Consider the following 14,843-nt stretch of genomic DNA (forward strand, 5'->3'; position numbering starts at 1 on the left):
TCGAGACTGGTCAACAGTCACTGGCTGGGAAATGCCACACGGAACCCCCCAGCCCCACCCAGCCATGAGGGCCCAAGAAGTCCAGTCTGCTTGGCTCCCAGAGTTAGCGCTGGAGAGCTTTGGGGGACTCTTGATCCCAGTGATGAGTGCCCAGGGTGAAAAGTCTCAACACTCGAGACTTCTTGAAGCACCCAGGAAGCCTCATGGTCTGGTGCGTGGCCAAATTCTAGTATCTTCCACAGGGAACAGCTCTGTGTCCTCAGCCAGGCCCTCCCCTTGAAATGTGAGGAGACGGCTCCATCTGAGAACGACCTAGAGCACCTCCTTCCTTCCTCTCTGTGACCATTGCTATTACTTAGAGTTTCTAAAGGAGTCCTGGCAGAGCAGTGGTTAAGCGCTTCGCTGCTAACCTAAAGGTCAGCGGTTTGAACCCACCAGCCACTCTGTCGGAGAAAGATGTGGCAGCCTGCTTCTGTGAAGGTAACAGCCTTGGAAACCCTTCGGGGGCAGTTCTACTCTGTCCTATAGGGAGATTATGAGTCAGAATCGACTCGACGGCAATGGGTTGGGTTTTTTTAGTTTCTAGAAACTGTATCACACATGGATTTAGTGCAGGGGAAGGGCCTGGTCACACTTAAGAAGACATCGCAATCACATCTGTTTAAGGTGGAAACAGTAAACTTGATTTATTGAAAACACTAGTACAATTATTCCTTTGGTACACAGGTTTAAAATAGTTTTAAATACTCTTTTCCCTGGGCAGTACAGTTAAAATTGATGACATGTCTATGGTGTTCTTAGGGAACGTACAATGTGGCGTTTGACATCCTATTTTGAAGGGCCTGATATCCTAGAATCTGTACCATAGGTTTTCTGTTTATTGCTTTCTTTTTATCTTCCTCAACATTAGTCCAATTATATATATCCGGAGGAAAAAAATAAAATTACACCAGAAAAATTTCTGCAAATATAAGAAGAAATTTTATTGCAATATAGCGTAGCTAAAGTGGTCTGGGGACAATGGGACACGTTTTGAACTTCAGTACAAATCACAACAGCTTTGGAAGGACCAACAGAGGGAGAAAGTGATGGAATAAAAGGACAAACCAGGCGGGATGAGAAATCACAACAGAATCACATGACCTAGACAGGCTCCACAGGCCTCCTTCCCATATGGCTTTTCCTTTCAAGAGACGTCTGTGAGACACTGGCAGAGGCTGGAGTCCCAGGTCTAGAGGACCTCCAAGCCAGACTTTTCTTTGGCAAGAGCAAGACTTATGTCCTAGGGAAGTTCGAGGGCTTGTGTTGGGTTGTTTTGCTACTCCTGGGTGGCTTGGCTGGGGGTTCCTAGACGGTACCACACAGGTGGATGGGGGAGAGCACCAAAACCATGCCTGCCTCACAGCTCGCTCCTGGGGCTGCTCGGGGCTTGCCAGGCCCCATCTGCTCTTCCCACCTTGGCAGGAAAGGGCAGCACACAAGTGTGACTTTTCACAGTAGGGGTTGTCTTTTCTTGCTAGGACTTGGGGTCCTCCTGCCCACAGGTGGCACCTTTCCCTCAATGCCAAGGAGCAGGAGTGGCGCCAAGAGGGCATCTCCCCAGCACCGAGCTCTGAAGTCCCTGGCACGCGCACCCAGGAGCCTTGCAGATGGAATCCAAGCTGCCCACGTGGGGAAGCGGTGCAGCCGGCAGCCTGCAGAGCGCCTCAGAGTTCATCACGCCTCCCTTTGTCCCTGGGGCTGCGTCTGAGACAGCTGGAATAACAACTGGACAGTTGCATCTCACTTCTTGGAACAAACACAGATTTAGCACCACAAACATTCGGCAACCGAATACAATCTGCTATCGTCACACCGTACGCAATGCGGGAGAAGTCTTTGTGTTTCTTGTGTATGTGTGTTTTCAGATCAAGTCCTCACAGCCCAATATCGTAACCAGGCTTCAGAGCGCGGCTCCCCGGGCCTAAGGGGTAGGCCGAGACATGCGGTTATCTCAAAGTCCTTGGCAAAAACTACAATTGGGGAGGCAAGAACCCAGATAAAGAAAGCTGGGAGAGTGAGGGGTGGCCAGGTCCCCCCAGTGTCACCTTCAAGGAGATCTTAAAACAGATAGCACCACAAAGAGAAGTGTAAAAATCAGCACCAATTTTCGCTTAATTATTAGCTATAGGAAAGGTGGTTTCCCTGCCCTTGGACAGCCTTCCCCCATCAGGCTCTGCAGGAAGAGAAGTGAAGGGAGACAATTACAATGAAGTCAAGCCTGCGTTTTCATCCAAGTGCACATAGGGAAGGCAAAATATAAATTTTTTTTTCCTTCCCATTAAAAAAAAAAAATCCACAGCTAAGAAGGGCACAGGCACCTGCTTAGTAAATGACAGCCCAGATCCTTGCTGCCCTGGGCCCAGATCCCTTTGACTGCAAGTTCTTGGCCAGGGTGGGGGGAGGGGAGCCCCACCGTTCATTAGAATCCATGCCCCAACCCCGGTTCCAGGTTTTCCCCGGGAGGAGGGGGACGGTGGCCGGGTTTATGTTCATGATTGAAAGTCAGGGACACGGCACATTTACAACAATACAATAACAAATATTTACTAAAACGCACAACAACATAAGCACCTTTAATCCACCGGAAAGGCACGTGTGGAATGACATGGACCGTGGGAGCTCTGGCCACAGCAGGGTGACCTTTACAAGGCTTGCCTCAGAGCAGAACATTCTTTTGAAGGCCGAGGGAAATACACATCTTCAAGTTGAATTTCTAAATAAACGATCCAAACTCTACAGCCCACCCCCACCCCATGTGAGCTCCCGCGGACATGGGCGATGGAGCCTGGTGGGAAGCATGGCCTGTTCTCCGTCCCTATGGGCGGGTTGTAGGCGAAGGGGGCTGGAGAAGGAGGCACTTGGGGGCTGAGCGCAGCCCAAGGCTGTGGGGCGTCTAGGTCATGTGATCTGGCTCCTTGGGGCGCGGCTCTTCTCTTTCCCTTGGTTCTCTCTTGGTTTGGGGTCCAGCACCGAGGTGCCAAGACATGGCTGAAGTCGGGGTGGGGACGAGAAATCTTTGCAGTCCGAGGTGGGACCGCGCACAGGACGCTCACAAGCAGCGTACTGAGGTCACGAGGTTGCTCCTTTGGGGTGCTCGGCGGCTCCTAGCCCATGAAGCACGCCGGCCCCACTTCAAACCCAAATTTCTGTGATGCTTCACCGAAGTCATTGAACATGATGTCCACGAGGGGTACTTGCTCCACTTTCGGGGTGTCGATCTCCAGCACAGTCTTCTGATAGCCTTTCCTTGTCTGTGGACAGGGAGGGAGACGGACACCGGTTAGGGGCAGCGGGTTAAACGGTCACCAAACACATCCCACCTGGGTCTGAAGAGGTGGTGGCCTCTGCCTTTTTGTACTTGGTTCCTGCCCATAGCATGAACTGAGCAGCGGAGCCCATGGGTTAACTCCCTGGCTCCTTACTGAAGCAGAAGACAAATTCACACACACAGTCCCCACGAAGTCTGGTCACTCCTCTGCATGACCCCGGGAGGAGGGTCATGGGGCTGAGCCTCAGGGCAGCCACAAGTTCCCCCAGGCCTCCTGCTCCACCCTGGCCCATCCCCTCCTGGGCCTGTGGTCACCTCCTGTTAGACCACAGCTACTTGGCTGTACTGTGGACGACCGGAACAGTAAACACAACCAGAATGCTCATGGCCGTGAGGTGGCGAGATTTCAGCTTGCTTACTTTGGACACGTCATCAGCAAGGGCCAACAGAGGGAGATTGGCAGCCAGACTCTGAAGCCAAAACCCCCCGTGCCAGCCCTGACTCTGCCGCTGACCAGCCACATGGCCGTGGGAGGGTCGCTGAGCCTTTCAGGCCCCTCAACATCTGCAGAATAGGGACAACTTGGAGCTGCCCTCCTCAGCATTGTGCAGAGATGACCATGTAAGGCCTGGAACTGCACGTGACCATGAGAAGCACCCAGTAAGTGGGTGAGCACTGTAACATCACTCCCCTGTGTAGTGGGCAGCCTCCAGGGCACCTATGCCCTGGTGTGGTACTCCACACTGCTCCAAGGTTGGTCTGTATGAAAGGGGTGCAGGCCACATCCAGGATCAGGTTATAAAAGACCCTATGGCTTCTGTCTTGAATGCCCCTCCACTCTTGGATTGCTCACTCTGGGGGAGGCCACGTCACGAGCAGACCTCTGCGAAGAACCACGCAGGGAGGAACTGAGACCTCCTGCCAACAGCCGCATGACAGCGCTGTCTTGAACACATCCCCACCCCAGTTCAGCCTTCAGACGACGGCAGCCCCAGTGACCTCCTGAGAGACCCTGAGCCAGAACCATCAGCCAAGCTTCTCCCAGCCTCTTGGCCCACAGAAACCCAATGAGAGTACATATTTGTTGTTTTGAGCTGCTAAATGTTAGGGTACTTAGCGGGTGGTGTAAATGGTTAAAACACTCGGCTGCTAACGGAAAGGTTGGCAGTTAGAGTCCACTCAGAGGGCACCTCTGAAGGAAGCCCTGGTGAGCTACTCGCCAAAGAGTCACAGCCGTTGAAAACCCTACGGAGCAGCCCTGCTCGGACACACACGGAACCTCCGCGAGTCGGAGTCAGTTCACCCCACGGAGCAGCCCTGCTCGGACACACACGGAACCTCCGCGAGTCGGAGTCGGCTCACCCCACGGAGCAGCCCTGCTCGGACACACACGGAACCTCCGCGAGTCGGAGTCGGCTCCGTGGCAGCTGGTCCACAGGTTTGTTACACAGCAGTAGATAACCGATACATGCTCTTCCAATGAGCCTTGGTGATACAAGGGTTAAGCGCTCGGCTGCTAACCCAAAGGTTGCTGCTTCGAACCCACCCAGTGGCTCCATGGGAGAAAGGCCTGGAGATCTGCTCCCATAAAAACGAAACAGCCTAGAAAGCCCTGTGGGGCAGTGCCACTCTGACACACGGGTGGCCATGATCTGGAATCAACTCGACGGCACCTGAGAGCAACAACACTCTCTTTGACTCAGCTTTCTCCGTTCTAAATGGGTATACTGACTTCCTGGAGAGAAAAAACGAAATCTTCTCTGTCCAAAGAAGAGCCTTCGCGTAAGAGCTCCTGGAGAAGCCCTCGCATGGCTGGCGTGGGCTCTGTGAGCTTCCTGACTTGACATCCTCCGAGTCCCCAGTTAGCTCTCCACATCTGTCCTTCCCACACCCCACCCTGATGGGGACCCCAGATTAGGCAGAATTGGCTTAAAGCCCAGATTTGAACTTCAGGACAAGCACTAATTCTCCAGGGAGGTAGTTCTGAGTCCACCCAGGAGGTTTTGCTTCAGCAGGCAGGAGGTGGGATTCAGAGTCTGCCTTTCTAATGGGAACCTCAGGCGACTCTGATAAGCGGGGCTCATAGGCCACCCTTTGAGAAGCAAAGGACCTGCTTAGAGAGGCCAGGGGACCTTAAACCAGCCCACAGGACAGCAAAGGGCAGCCACAAGTCTCCACTTTCAGGAAGCTGTGGGGTAAGGATGGAGTGCATCCCTGTGGCTGCTGGGAAGGCAGAGAGTGGGCAGGTTGTCACCCTTCAGGCAGGTTGTCACCCTGCAGGCAGGAAGCCCAGGAGGAGGCCGCCTCTTCACCACTCCCTTGGCCAGGCCAGCAAGGAGGAGCTGGAAGACACCTCAGCCTACCAAGGCTCCATCCCTCTGGTCCTCCCCTACCTCCCCTGGCCTGGCCTGCGGAACTGCAGAAGACCACGGGAGGCCGCTGGCCTGGACTTCACTGGGCCTGGGAGGGCAGTGCTGTCACGGGGAGCCATGCCCTTGGCCACACGGCCTGAGAGTCCCCAAGCTAGGGGACCCATGGGCAGAGCAGTGCTAACCCCCCTTTCTGCCCACAGGAAGGGCAGACAAAGAGCTTTGTGCACAGTGTCCGCCTCCCCTCCCCGCCAAGGACAGTGACGTCTGCTGAGCTCCAGGATGGCTTCTCCTGGATTTACCGGGCCCATGGCTCCGATTATCAGAGCGCTCCAAGCTGAGTATTTAAAGCCAGGAAGCTGCACACTCAGGCAGCGCCCCTGCCCGTTATTCCAAAGGCATAAATAATCGTTACAGGGCACAAGTCCCCAGGGGCCCCACAAAGCTGCACGAACACTGGGATTTATGGGGCGTGGGTTTGCAAGCCCTCTTGCCTGGAGATTTCTGTGTCTCCACGGGTCGGTCCTGTTCTGTGCCGTCCATTAGGGCCACGGGCACCACGGACCAACTTCCCAATTACTTTTGCTGTTATTACAACATGAATCAAGCTGGCCTCCGGGGTCACAGCTGGCCAGCCCCTCCCACATGCTCTGGACACTGGCCTCTGCCATTAAATGGGAGGGTAATTGCTTTTCACAAAAGGCAGCTGGACTTGCCAGGGCCTGGGGTGAGGGGGCAGCCCCATGCCAGGCCGACTCTCTGCCTGCCACAACCACGGCGTCCCACCTCCCAGTCTCCAAGCAGTACCCTGCTTGGCTTCCTCTAGCCCCCCCTTCCCAGCCACTGGCAGAACCAGTTCCTTCCCTCAGCAGTTGTCCCCCCACCTCTTCAAGGATGGCATCTCTCTTCTGGAACAGAAGTATTACGGGGAGAGGGCCGCCTCTCTTCCCTTGGCCTAGCATCCAAGCCGGGTGTTCCAGGGACCCACGTCTTACTACTGTGCCCACAGATGCTCAAAGGATAACCACAGAGCTAGAAATGATTGCTATGGGATTCGGCAAGAGCGTGAGATGTTCCTTCATCGTTTATGATGGTATAACAAAGATCACGAAGATGGCGCAGGGCCGGGCAGCGTTTCATTCTGTTACATGTGAGGCCGCCATGAGCTGATTCGACGGCAACTAATAATGACGCATTCCCAGGACCGCCTCCAGTCTTAGTTCCGTCACTCTCAGACCAGAACTCAGGGGAGGGAGTCTCCAAATTCTGAAATAGACCAACGGGTCTTTAATTCTACTCTCCACCCAGGCTCGGGTAAGGACCCAGGTCTCCGGGCTTCTCCTGTGGGCCTCCCATTTCCTTTCCTAACCCTGACACCAGGAAGGTTCCTGAGCTCTGGCTGCTCGGGGCTCTCGTGTCTGTGCTGTCGCTGGGCTTCCAGACCAAGCCACACACCAATCACACTCAGGGGACAGAAGCCTCGTCAGGGGCCCTCACTGAGCCCCTGTGTGGAGCTCAGGGCCTGGCACACAGTAGGTGCTTGATCAACGCGCGTTGAGTGAATGCATGACCCACAGGGATTAGGGATGGATGGAGCCCCCCGAGGAGCCCTGGTGGCAGGCCCGCCGGCACACTCACCGCACAGCCATCCACCAGGGCGCGGATGTAGGGGTTGTTGTCATAGGACATCTCCTCATCGTTGGAGCCCAGGAAGCGGATGGCCTTGTCGTAGCTGCCCGTGGCGGCATCCTGCCAGGCGACTGACTGGTAGCAGTTGTAGGTGACGTTCTGGTGGGCAGAGGCACTCAGCAACCGCAGGAAGGTCATCTGTACCACGCCCACAGGGTTGCCCTCGGCATCCACGTAGGAGAGCTGCCAGGGGGACGGAAGAGTCTCAGCAAAGAGGGATGCACCTAGCTACAAAACCCACATCCACACTGTCCTGGAAACAAGCCGTTGCCACCCCAGCCCAAGACCAGCGCACCCCACAGCTCCCAGGAACAAAGTGAACCGCACCCCAGTTCTTTCAGGAACTTAAATCCATCTACTCCTCTCCCTGGCTGGCTCATCCTCCAGGTCTCACCATACATGCCACCTCCTCCAGGAAGCCCACTCTTAACCCACCCCATCTGGGTCAATCACTCCCACCCCTGACCCTTTGGCTCACAATGGCCGCCTGCCCTATCTGGGTTCGCTGAAGTGTCTGCCTTCCCTACCAGAAGTGGTGTCAAGTCTGCCCACAACTGAACCCCAGTGCCTAGCACCATGGCTGCCACAGCGGGAGCTGATGAAGGCTCGCTGTGTGGGTGAACTCCTGCCTCTCAGGCAGAGGCCCAGGGGGCTCTTGCAACCAGTACCTAGCTCTGGGCATCCACAGTGACTGTCTTCCTTTATGCCCACCACAGACCTCCTCCCCTCTGCCCCCAGAATGCGCTGTTGGTCTGTAGTGTCCGATCACTCCTTCCCTACTGCTAAGTGGTGGACATTTCCCCAGTGAGCCTTGGCTTCTGGAGGGCAGGGGTCCCCGGTCCATGTTTGTTGAATGAACAGAGAACCATCCGTTGACTTAAGTCTGGCCTGTCACCCATGAAACAGATGAGCTTCTGTACACCCCAGACCACTGGGCCCGGAGTAGGAGCTGAGTTTGACTTTCCTCTAACAGACAGATAGACAGATGGACGGACACAGGGTGTGGGGCCCAGAGGGCAGGGTTTGGTTTCATGGGTTGAGGTGGAGAAGGAGGAGGCCTCATGCCCCATATACAGTGTCGGGGTACAGATGGGGAGCAGGAAGGGGGTGAACACACTGATGCCCAGTTTTTCCATATAATAATGAGTGCTGAGGGTCCCAGAGCCAAGCCCGGGGCCCTGCCCCTTCCCACAGGGCAGCGAGGGCACACCCCCACCCAAAGCTACACACAGACTCCATGTGCTTGGACACAGCACGGCAAACCCTAGAGTCAGACCTGAGGAGGAAAAGTCAATACCAACCAGAATCCGGGTCCTGCCAGGTGCTCCTTCGGAGAGGAAGTGACTGACTCGGGGGGGCATGCACAGAAAGGCCAGGGGAGCACTGGACACAGAAGGACTCGGAGCCGAGGGCCACCAGAGCATCAGACCCCATGCAAGACCCCTCTGCAGGCACAAAGGGGCTCTGCAGTGTCATCCCCACAGGCCACATCCAGGCCACCAGCCCGGGTAAAGCCCCCAGGGGTGGAGGGATCTTCCCCCACCTGCTGTCCCGCTGCGAGCAGCACAGAGCGCCAGGGTCGTGAGTGAGTGGACAAGGCCTCAGGTAAGCTACATGTCCCTTCACCTCCCTCCTCTGCCAGCTACCGTGCAAACACACCCCAACAGGAGGCGGGCCACGGGAGCTGGTGGTGGCAGTGTGTTCCATAGTCATCTCCCCAGGTGACAAAAAGGTGGTCTTAGGGGTGTGAGCTTGCTCTCTCCTGAGAGGAGAATGTGGGTGGTAACCACACACATACCCCGACAAAAACCCAGACGCCGCAGAGGCGGCACCCGCTCGTGGCGGCCGCACGTGTGTCAGAGTAGAGCTCTGCTCCGTGAGGTTTCCAGCGGCTGATTTTTTGGAAGTAAATCACCAGGTCTTTCTTCCAAGGCTTCTCTGGGTGGACTCGAACCACCAACCTTTTGGTTAGTAGCCGAGCATGTTAACTATTTGCACCACCAGGGACTCCACGTGGCAGTAACCGTGAGGACTGCAGAGAGGAGCCTGCCACCTGCCTGCAGTGGGCAGCTCTCGCCTTCTCTACGGCTCCTTCCACCACCTGATCCATCGCACCCAGCACCCCACCTGCCCAGCTCAAACGTCGCCTGTCCCAGGCCCTTCTGTGTCCAGTAGCCCTTTTCTGAAGACAGCACAACAAAGGTGGAGAAGAGGAAACCGGCAGGAGGAAGGAGAACAGGAGGCCTGAGGTCCACAGCACAAAACGAAGGAGGAAGCAGCCGAGACATGGCCAGGTGAGCACGGCCCTCACAGGTCTGGGAAGCAGCTGCTGTGACTGGCCAGTCGATGCCCAGCACGTGAGACATTTACGCCAGCCATGAGGTGCCTTGGGTTAGGGGATGGGGCCGTCAGGGGTGCGCACAGACACAGGCGGGCTGGGGGCCACTTGGAGTTCTGGGGCAAAGCACGGCTGCCTGGGCCCATGCTGGAGGCACAGCCCCTGCACACACAGACAGGCTGAGGCTGGGCCAGGTGGGCGCTGGACCAAGGGCTGGTGGTGAGGTCTGGCATCATGGTGCCCAAGCCCAGTTTCTGAATGAGAAAAGAGCCGCCTTCCAGGGCCGTTAAGGGTGGGCAGGCTAGGTGGGAAGGGGTAAATACAGGGCTCTATAGGCACCTAAAGCCCATCTGTGTTCCGGAAGCTTTGCCCTTTCCAAGGCTGGGAGGTGAGGTGAGCATGGAACTGGGCACTCTGTCAAGTAAAGGGCCCAGATCAAAGCCTGAGGTGTCCAGGGAAGACTGTTCCACTGAGCAGAAGCAGCCACCGGCTTCCCATCAATAGGTACAAACAAGCCTTGGCGCTTGGGGCCCCGAGCTGGACAGATAAACAGCCCACTGCATCCTGTGTGGCTCTTCCAGGGATGCCCGTGTCTCCTCGTTTTCGAGATGGGTTATGGAAGTCTAGCTCCCTAGATGTTAAACCTGTATTCATGCCGTCTCAGAGCTTACAACTCAAGGGCCAGGTGGGGGCCAGAAGCAGTGGCCCTCGTGGCCCCCCACCAGCAGCAGGAGGCTGGGGGCAGTGGTATCAGTCCTGAAGGACTCTGAGCACTGCAGGTGGTCCAGCACCCACTGCATCTACCTGTCCACTAGGGCTTGGCCCCACAAAGCCCTCCCACTCGTGGTGTCTGATTTCCACTCCCTGAAGGCCAGCCCCACGTCCTAGCTCTACACAGAAAGCTGTCCACCTACTTGTGGGCTGAAATAACTCACGTCGGGGGCTGTGGGCACGGGTGGGCAGGAAGGACTCGGCACCTACTGCGAGTCCTGGGGTCGAGTGGCGAGCATGAAGGAGTTCCCTGGAATGGGCACGAGCGGGCGTGGCACACGGCAATGAGTGCCATGCAGAGCCGAGCCAGGCTGAGCCGCAAGCAGGCAGTGCCTGGGTGGCCACTTACCAGGGACCCGCGCTTGTACTGACTATACCAGGTGGAGGGCTGCTCTTTGGGCCAGCGGGCCATTTTACTCTGCAAGATAGGAGACGTGGCGGGTTTAAAGTGACAACCGCCAAGAAGTGTGAGGTGCCTTACCAGTTTACCGCGCTTGAATTCACTGAACCAGGAACCCGGGTTCTCTTTGGGCCAAGAAGTGATTCTGGCCTAGACATCGAGGGGGGTGGTGGAGAGGGAGAGAAACAGAGAAAATGAAAGGGTTATTCTCCGGCCTCTGCCAGAAACTCTCCTGCTTCCTGCATGCCTCCTGCACACGTTCTCCCCGGCCCCTCCTGCCTCCGCCATCGCTGGAAACGATGCCAAAGGACACGCTTAGATGCAGGCACCTTACCCGTGAGGACAAGGCTCCAGGGCCCAGGCTGCAGTGAGGAGAAGAGGGTGACACAGCACCCCGTGCTTAGCGGGAGGCAGGCGCTCGCTCACGTGCCCCCATGCGGGATCTCGTTCTGCATTCTTTCACCTTCTGTATCTCACACTTGTTCTGTCAATGTTTGTGTATACAGCGTCTGTCACAGCGCTCCGCACTTAGCAAATGCTCAGGGATGCTTGTTGAGTGGACGGGTGACCGCATGAATGAATGGATTCTCAGAGACCACAAGGACGATGATAATGGTAGTGAGAGTCAACGTCGGCTGCTGGGCGGCGGGGGGTGCCGGCATTCTCGTGGGAGCCTCACGACCTCTGGGGTGGGGCTCCCTCTCACGGCCTCCACCCAGGGACTGTGGTGGGCAGCGACCCTGCCAGGGCACCCCGGGGTGCTATGGATACACCAGACCAACTCTGTGAGTGTGTGTATGAGAGAATAAGAGCGCGCGGATGTGTGAGTGTGTGTCGAGCAGGAGTATAGATGTGAGTGTGTGAGCGTGTGTGTGTTGAGTGATTACATTTATGAGAGTGCGAGCAAGTGTGTGAGTGCCGAGTGAGTGTAAGCGTGTGAGACAGTGTGTGTTGAGTGGGCATATACACGTGTATAAGCTTGGTGAGCGTGTGTATGGATATTTAGTGAGTGTGTATATGAGTGTGTGAGCATGTGTGTGAGTGTATTTATGTGCGTGTGAGCACGTATGAGTGTGTGAGAGAGTGAGTGGGTGTGGTGGTGGGCTGTCCTCTCTGGGACTGACGACCGGGGCTGGCGGGTCCTCCCAGGGAGCTACAAGGGGCCTCTGTTGACAAGGGAACAAGGGCTCCTCACGACGCATCGCTTCATCAGGAGTGGTCACTCTGCCCCGTAGCGGGGGGGCCTTCCTGTGTGGGGTCTGGTTTCTGCAGAGGCTCAGGCCATAGGACCCCAGAGAGCCCAGCACAGAAGTGCTATGGAATGAATGCATGCACAAATGAATGACTGGATGAATGGGTGGGTAAGGGGGTGGGTGGGTAGATGGACAAGCGGATGAGTAAGTGAGTGAGTGGGAGGGTAGGTGAGTGACTGGGTGGATGAGTGGGTCAGTGACTGGGTGGGTGAGCGTGTGAGTGACTGAGTGGGTGGGTGAGTGCGCGGCCCATTCCCCACTGCTGGCTGCCCATGGATGTACCTGGGCAGGTGCAGAGACTCTGGAGGGGACTGTAAGGGCCCACAAGGCCACTATCCCCACCTTCACCTACCCAAGTCCCACGAGACCTCTGCCAGGGCCCAGCCCAAGTCATTCTCAACTGAAGCAGAGTCTGAATCCTTGTCCTGATGCTCCAGGCCTCCTCCTTCAAGGTGACCTTGAGCCAGCAAAGGGATGCACTGGAGGACAAGGGGTGGCCAGTCTGCCTCCGGCCCCTCCAGGGACCTCCAACCTCTCTTACTTCTGTCTCCAAACCTGCCCACTGTCACGGCCGAGCGCGGGTCATGTAAAGGTGAGATCTTCTGGGGACAGGGCCGTGGGGCAGGCTCAGTGATGCCAACGAGCTCATGCTTGGTCCACCTCTGCCTTAGATTGCTGCCTCGAGGGTGAGGTGGTCTGTCCAAGGGACTCCATGCCCAGCCCGGCCCCAGAGATGCCTGGCTGGGTGGCACATGTCAAGCAAGAGCGAGGAGCGTGGGGCCCCTCAGCAGCCCCATGCTCACTGAGCCACGGATGTCCCAGAGCCCCAAGAGGCCTCTGTGCTTTGGGGCCCACTGTGCTCCTTCTCAGGCCATGAGGCCAGCAGCATGAACTTCATCCTAGTTCTCAAGGAGGTTAAAGAAAACAAGAGCTGAGATGGAGGGTCCTAGGCTTTCACTGGCCTCTTTCAGCCACAGCAAGTCTGTTCTGGGAATGCTGGGGAGGGTGCTATGTGGCCCCACACATCTTCCCAGGCAGCATTAGGCATCTGCTTCTGTCTTCCTGACCCGCACCTACAGTGTGTTTTAGGGAGCAGTGGTACACGGCCCTGGGAACTCAGCTGCTCTCCCTCACAAAGGAGCAGCCTCTGGGCGCATTTAGGAGGGAATGCACGTTTGGGTGTTCTAGCTGCGGCCTCCAGAAAATGGCTGCTTTGTTTCAGGTCGCACAACTGGCCGACTAAGAGGGATGTTCCAAGGAGCTTCTGTTCAGGCTGGATGCAGCCAACCCTGTGGCTGACGTCTGGGTCATCTTCCCAGTAACAGGACTTCAACCCTTGGGCCTGGGCTCCAGCGCCACCAGGGCAAGACCCCACCCTCCTTGCTGCCTGTGCCAAGGGGACTCCTGCCTCAGCCACGTGTTTGAGAAACGGCAACACCTGGGCAGGGTAGACAGGCGGGCAGCATCTGGGCCTGGAGACCCATCCGTGATGCCTGTTCCTTCGCCGTCAGATTCAGAGCTGTGTAAATGTTGTTAAATTCAGAACAGGTAAACTCTCAAATTTTCGTGCCAGGCACCAGGCCAAGTTTCCAGACAGCATCTTCTTTGAGGTAAGTTCTGTAACTGGACCCGTCTTACAGGTGCGGAGATGAGTTGTCGGAGAAGGGCAGTGTCTGACAGGCCCTGGCCGCTGACCAGTGCCCTCCAAGGAATGTCCTCTTCATCACAGACATCACACCGCCCTGTGGGGCCCTTGAAGAAGCCCTCTGTGTCCTGAAATACTCCCTGGTTTCCAGACTGTCTCAGCCTGGGAGGCTTCGCTCTGTGAGAGATGGGATCCTGTGGCCGGAGGCTCAGCGTCCTCTCTGTGGCGCCATCTCTGGTACTGTGACCAGCCCTGAGCCTGCCTGTCCTGCCGTGTCCGCTCTGCACAGGAGCCTGCCTGTCCTGCCGTGTCCGCTCTGCACAGGAGCCTGCCTGTCCTGCCATGTCTGCTCTGCACAGGGCAGCCAGCCCGACAAGGCCACGGTCTCAGGCCACACAGGAGCTGCTGGGCTCAGGTGCTCATGGAACAGATACACACCCTCCCCACATACCACACAACCGTTCACACACACACACCACACACCTATCCACACACCACACAGCCACTCACACACACCGATGTTCACACCTGTCCACATGCATCCACACAACCACTCACGCACACCTCAACCCTCCCCCATACACCCACATAATCGCTCACACACACCCACTACAGACCTACCCCCACACATCACAACCAGTCATACACACACCACACACTTATCCACATACACTTACACAGCTGCTAACACACACCCATGCACACACCTGTCACACACACCCACACAACCACTCACAGACACCACATACTGACCCTCACACACCACACAACCACTCACACACACCCATGCACTCTCCGACCCCCACACGTATGCCACTCAACTGCCTATACACACCACACACCTACCCCACACACCACACAACTGTTCACACACACTCATGCTTACACTTATCCACCACACAACTGCTCACACACACCCATGCACACCAATTCCCCCACACACACCACACAACCGCTCACACACACCCATGTACACACTGATCCCCACACACACCCTTGCACACACCTGTCCACACACACGCACTCCCGCCACAGGTGAGGCCCTTGAAAGACCACAGAGGTGGCTGT

General features: G+C 56.5%; 1 protein-coding gene across 2 annotated transcripts in view; it reads right to left on the minus strand.

Annotated features, from left to right (window-relative positions):
• Positions 1–672: 672 nt before the first annotated feature.
• COL5A1 (collagen type V alpha 1 chain) overlaps positions 673–14,843 on the minus strand; it is a 189,007-nt gene continuing 174,836 nt past the window's right edge. The window contains exons 64-66 of one of the 2 annotated variants that reach the window (XM_049896362.1): positions 10,827–10,895; positions 7,318–7,551; positions 673–3,293 (exon numbers count right to left, since the gene is read on the minus strand). In XM_049896362.1, the coding sequence (XP_049752319.1) occupies positions 3,147–3,293; positions 7,318–7,551; positions 10,827–10,895 (450 nt within the window). In that variant the 3' untranslated portion in view covers positions 673–3,146. Of the gene's footprint in view, positions 3,294–7,317; positions 7,552–10,826; positions 10,896–10,958; positions 11,028–14,843 lie in introns of both variants that reach the window. The other variant, XM_049896361.1, reaches the window with a different exon arrangement.

The sequence above is a fragment of the Elephas maximus genome, chromosome 9, assembly GCF_024166365.1.
Source record: "Elephas maximus indicus isolate mEleMax1 chromosome 9, mEleMax1 primary haplotype, whole genome shotgun sequence".
Taxonomy (NCBI): domain Eukaryota; kingdom Metazoa; phylum Chordata; class Mammalia; order Proboscidea; family Elephantidae; genus Elephas; species Elephas maximus.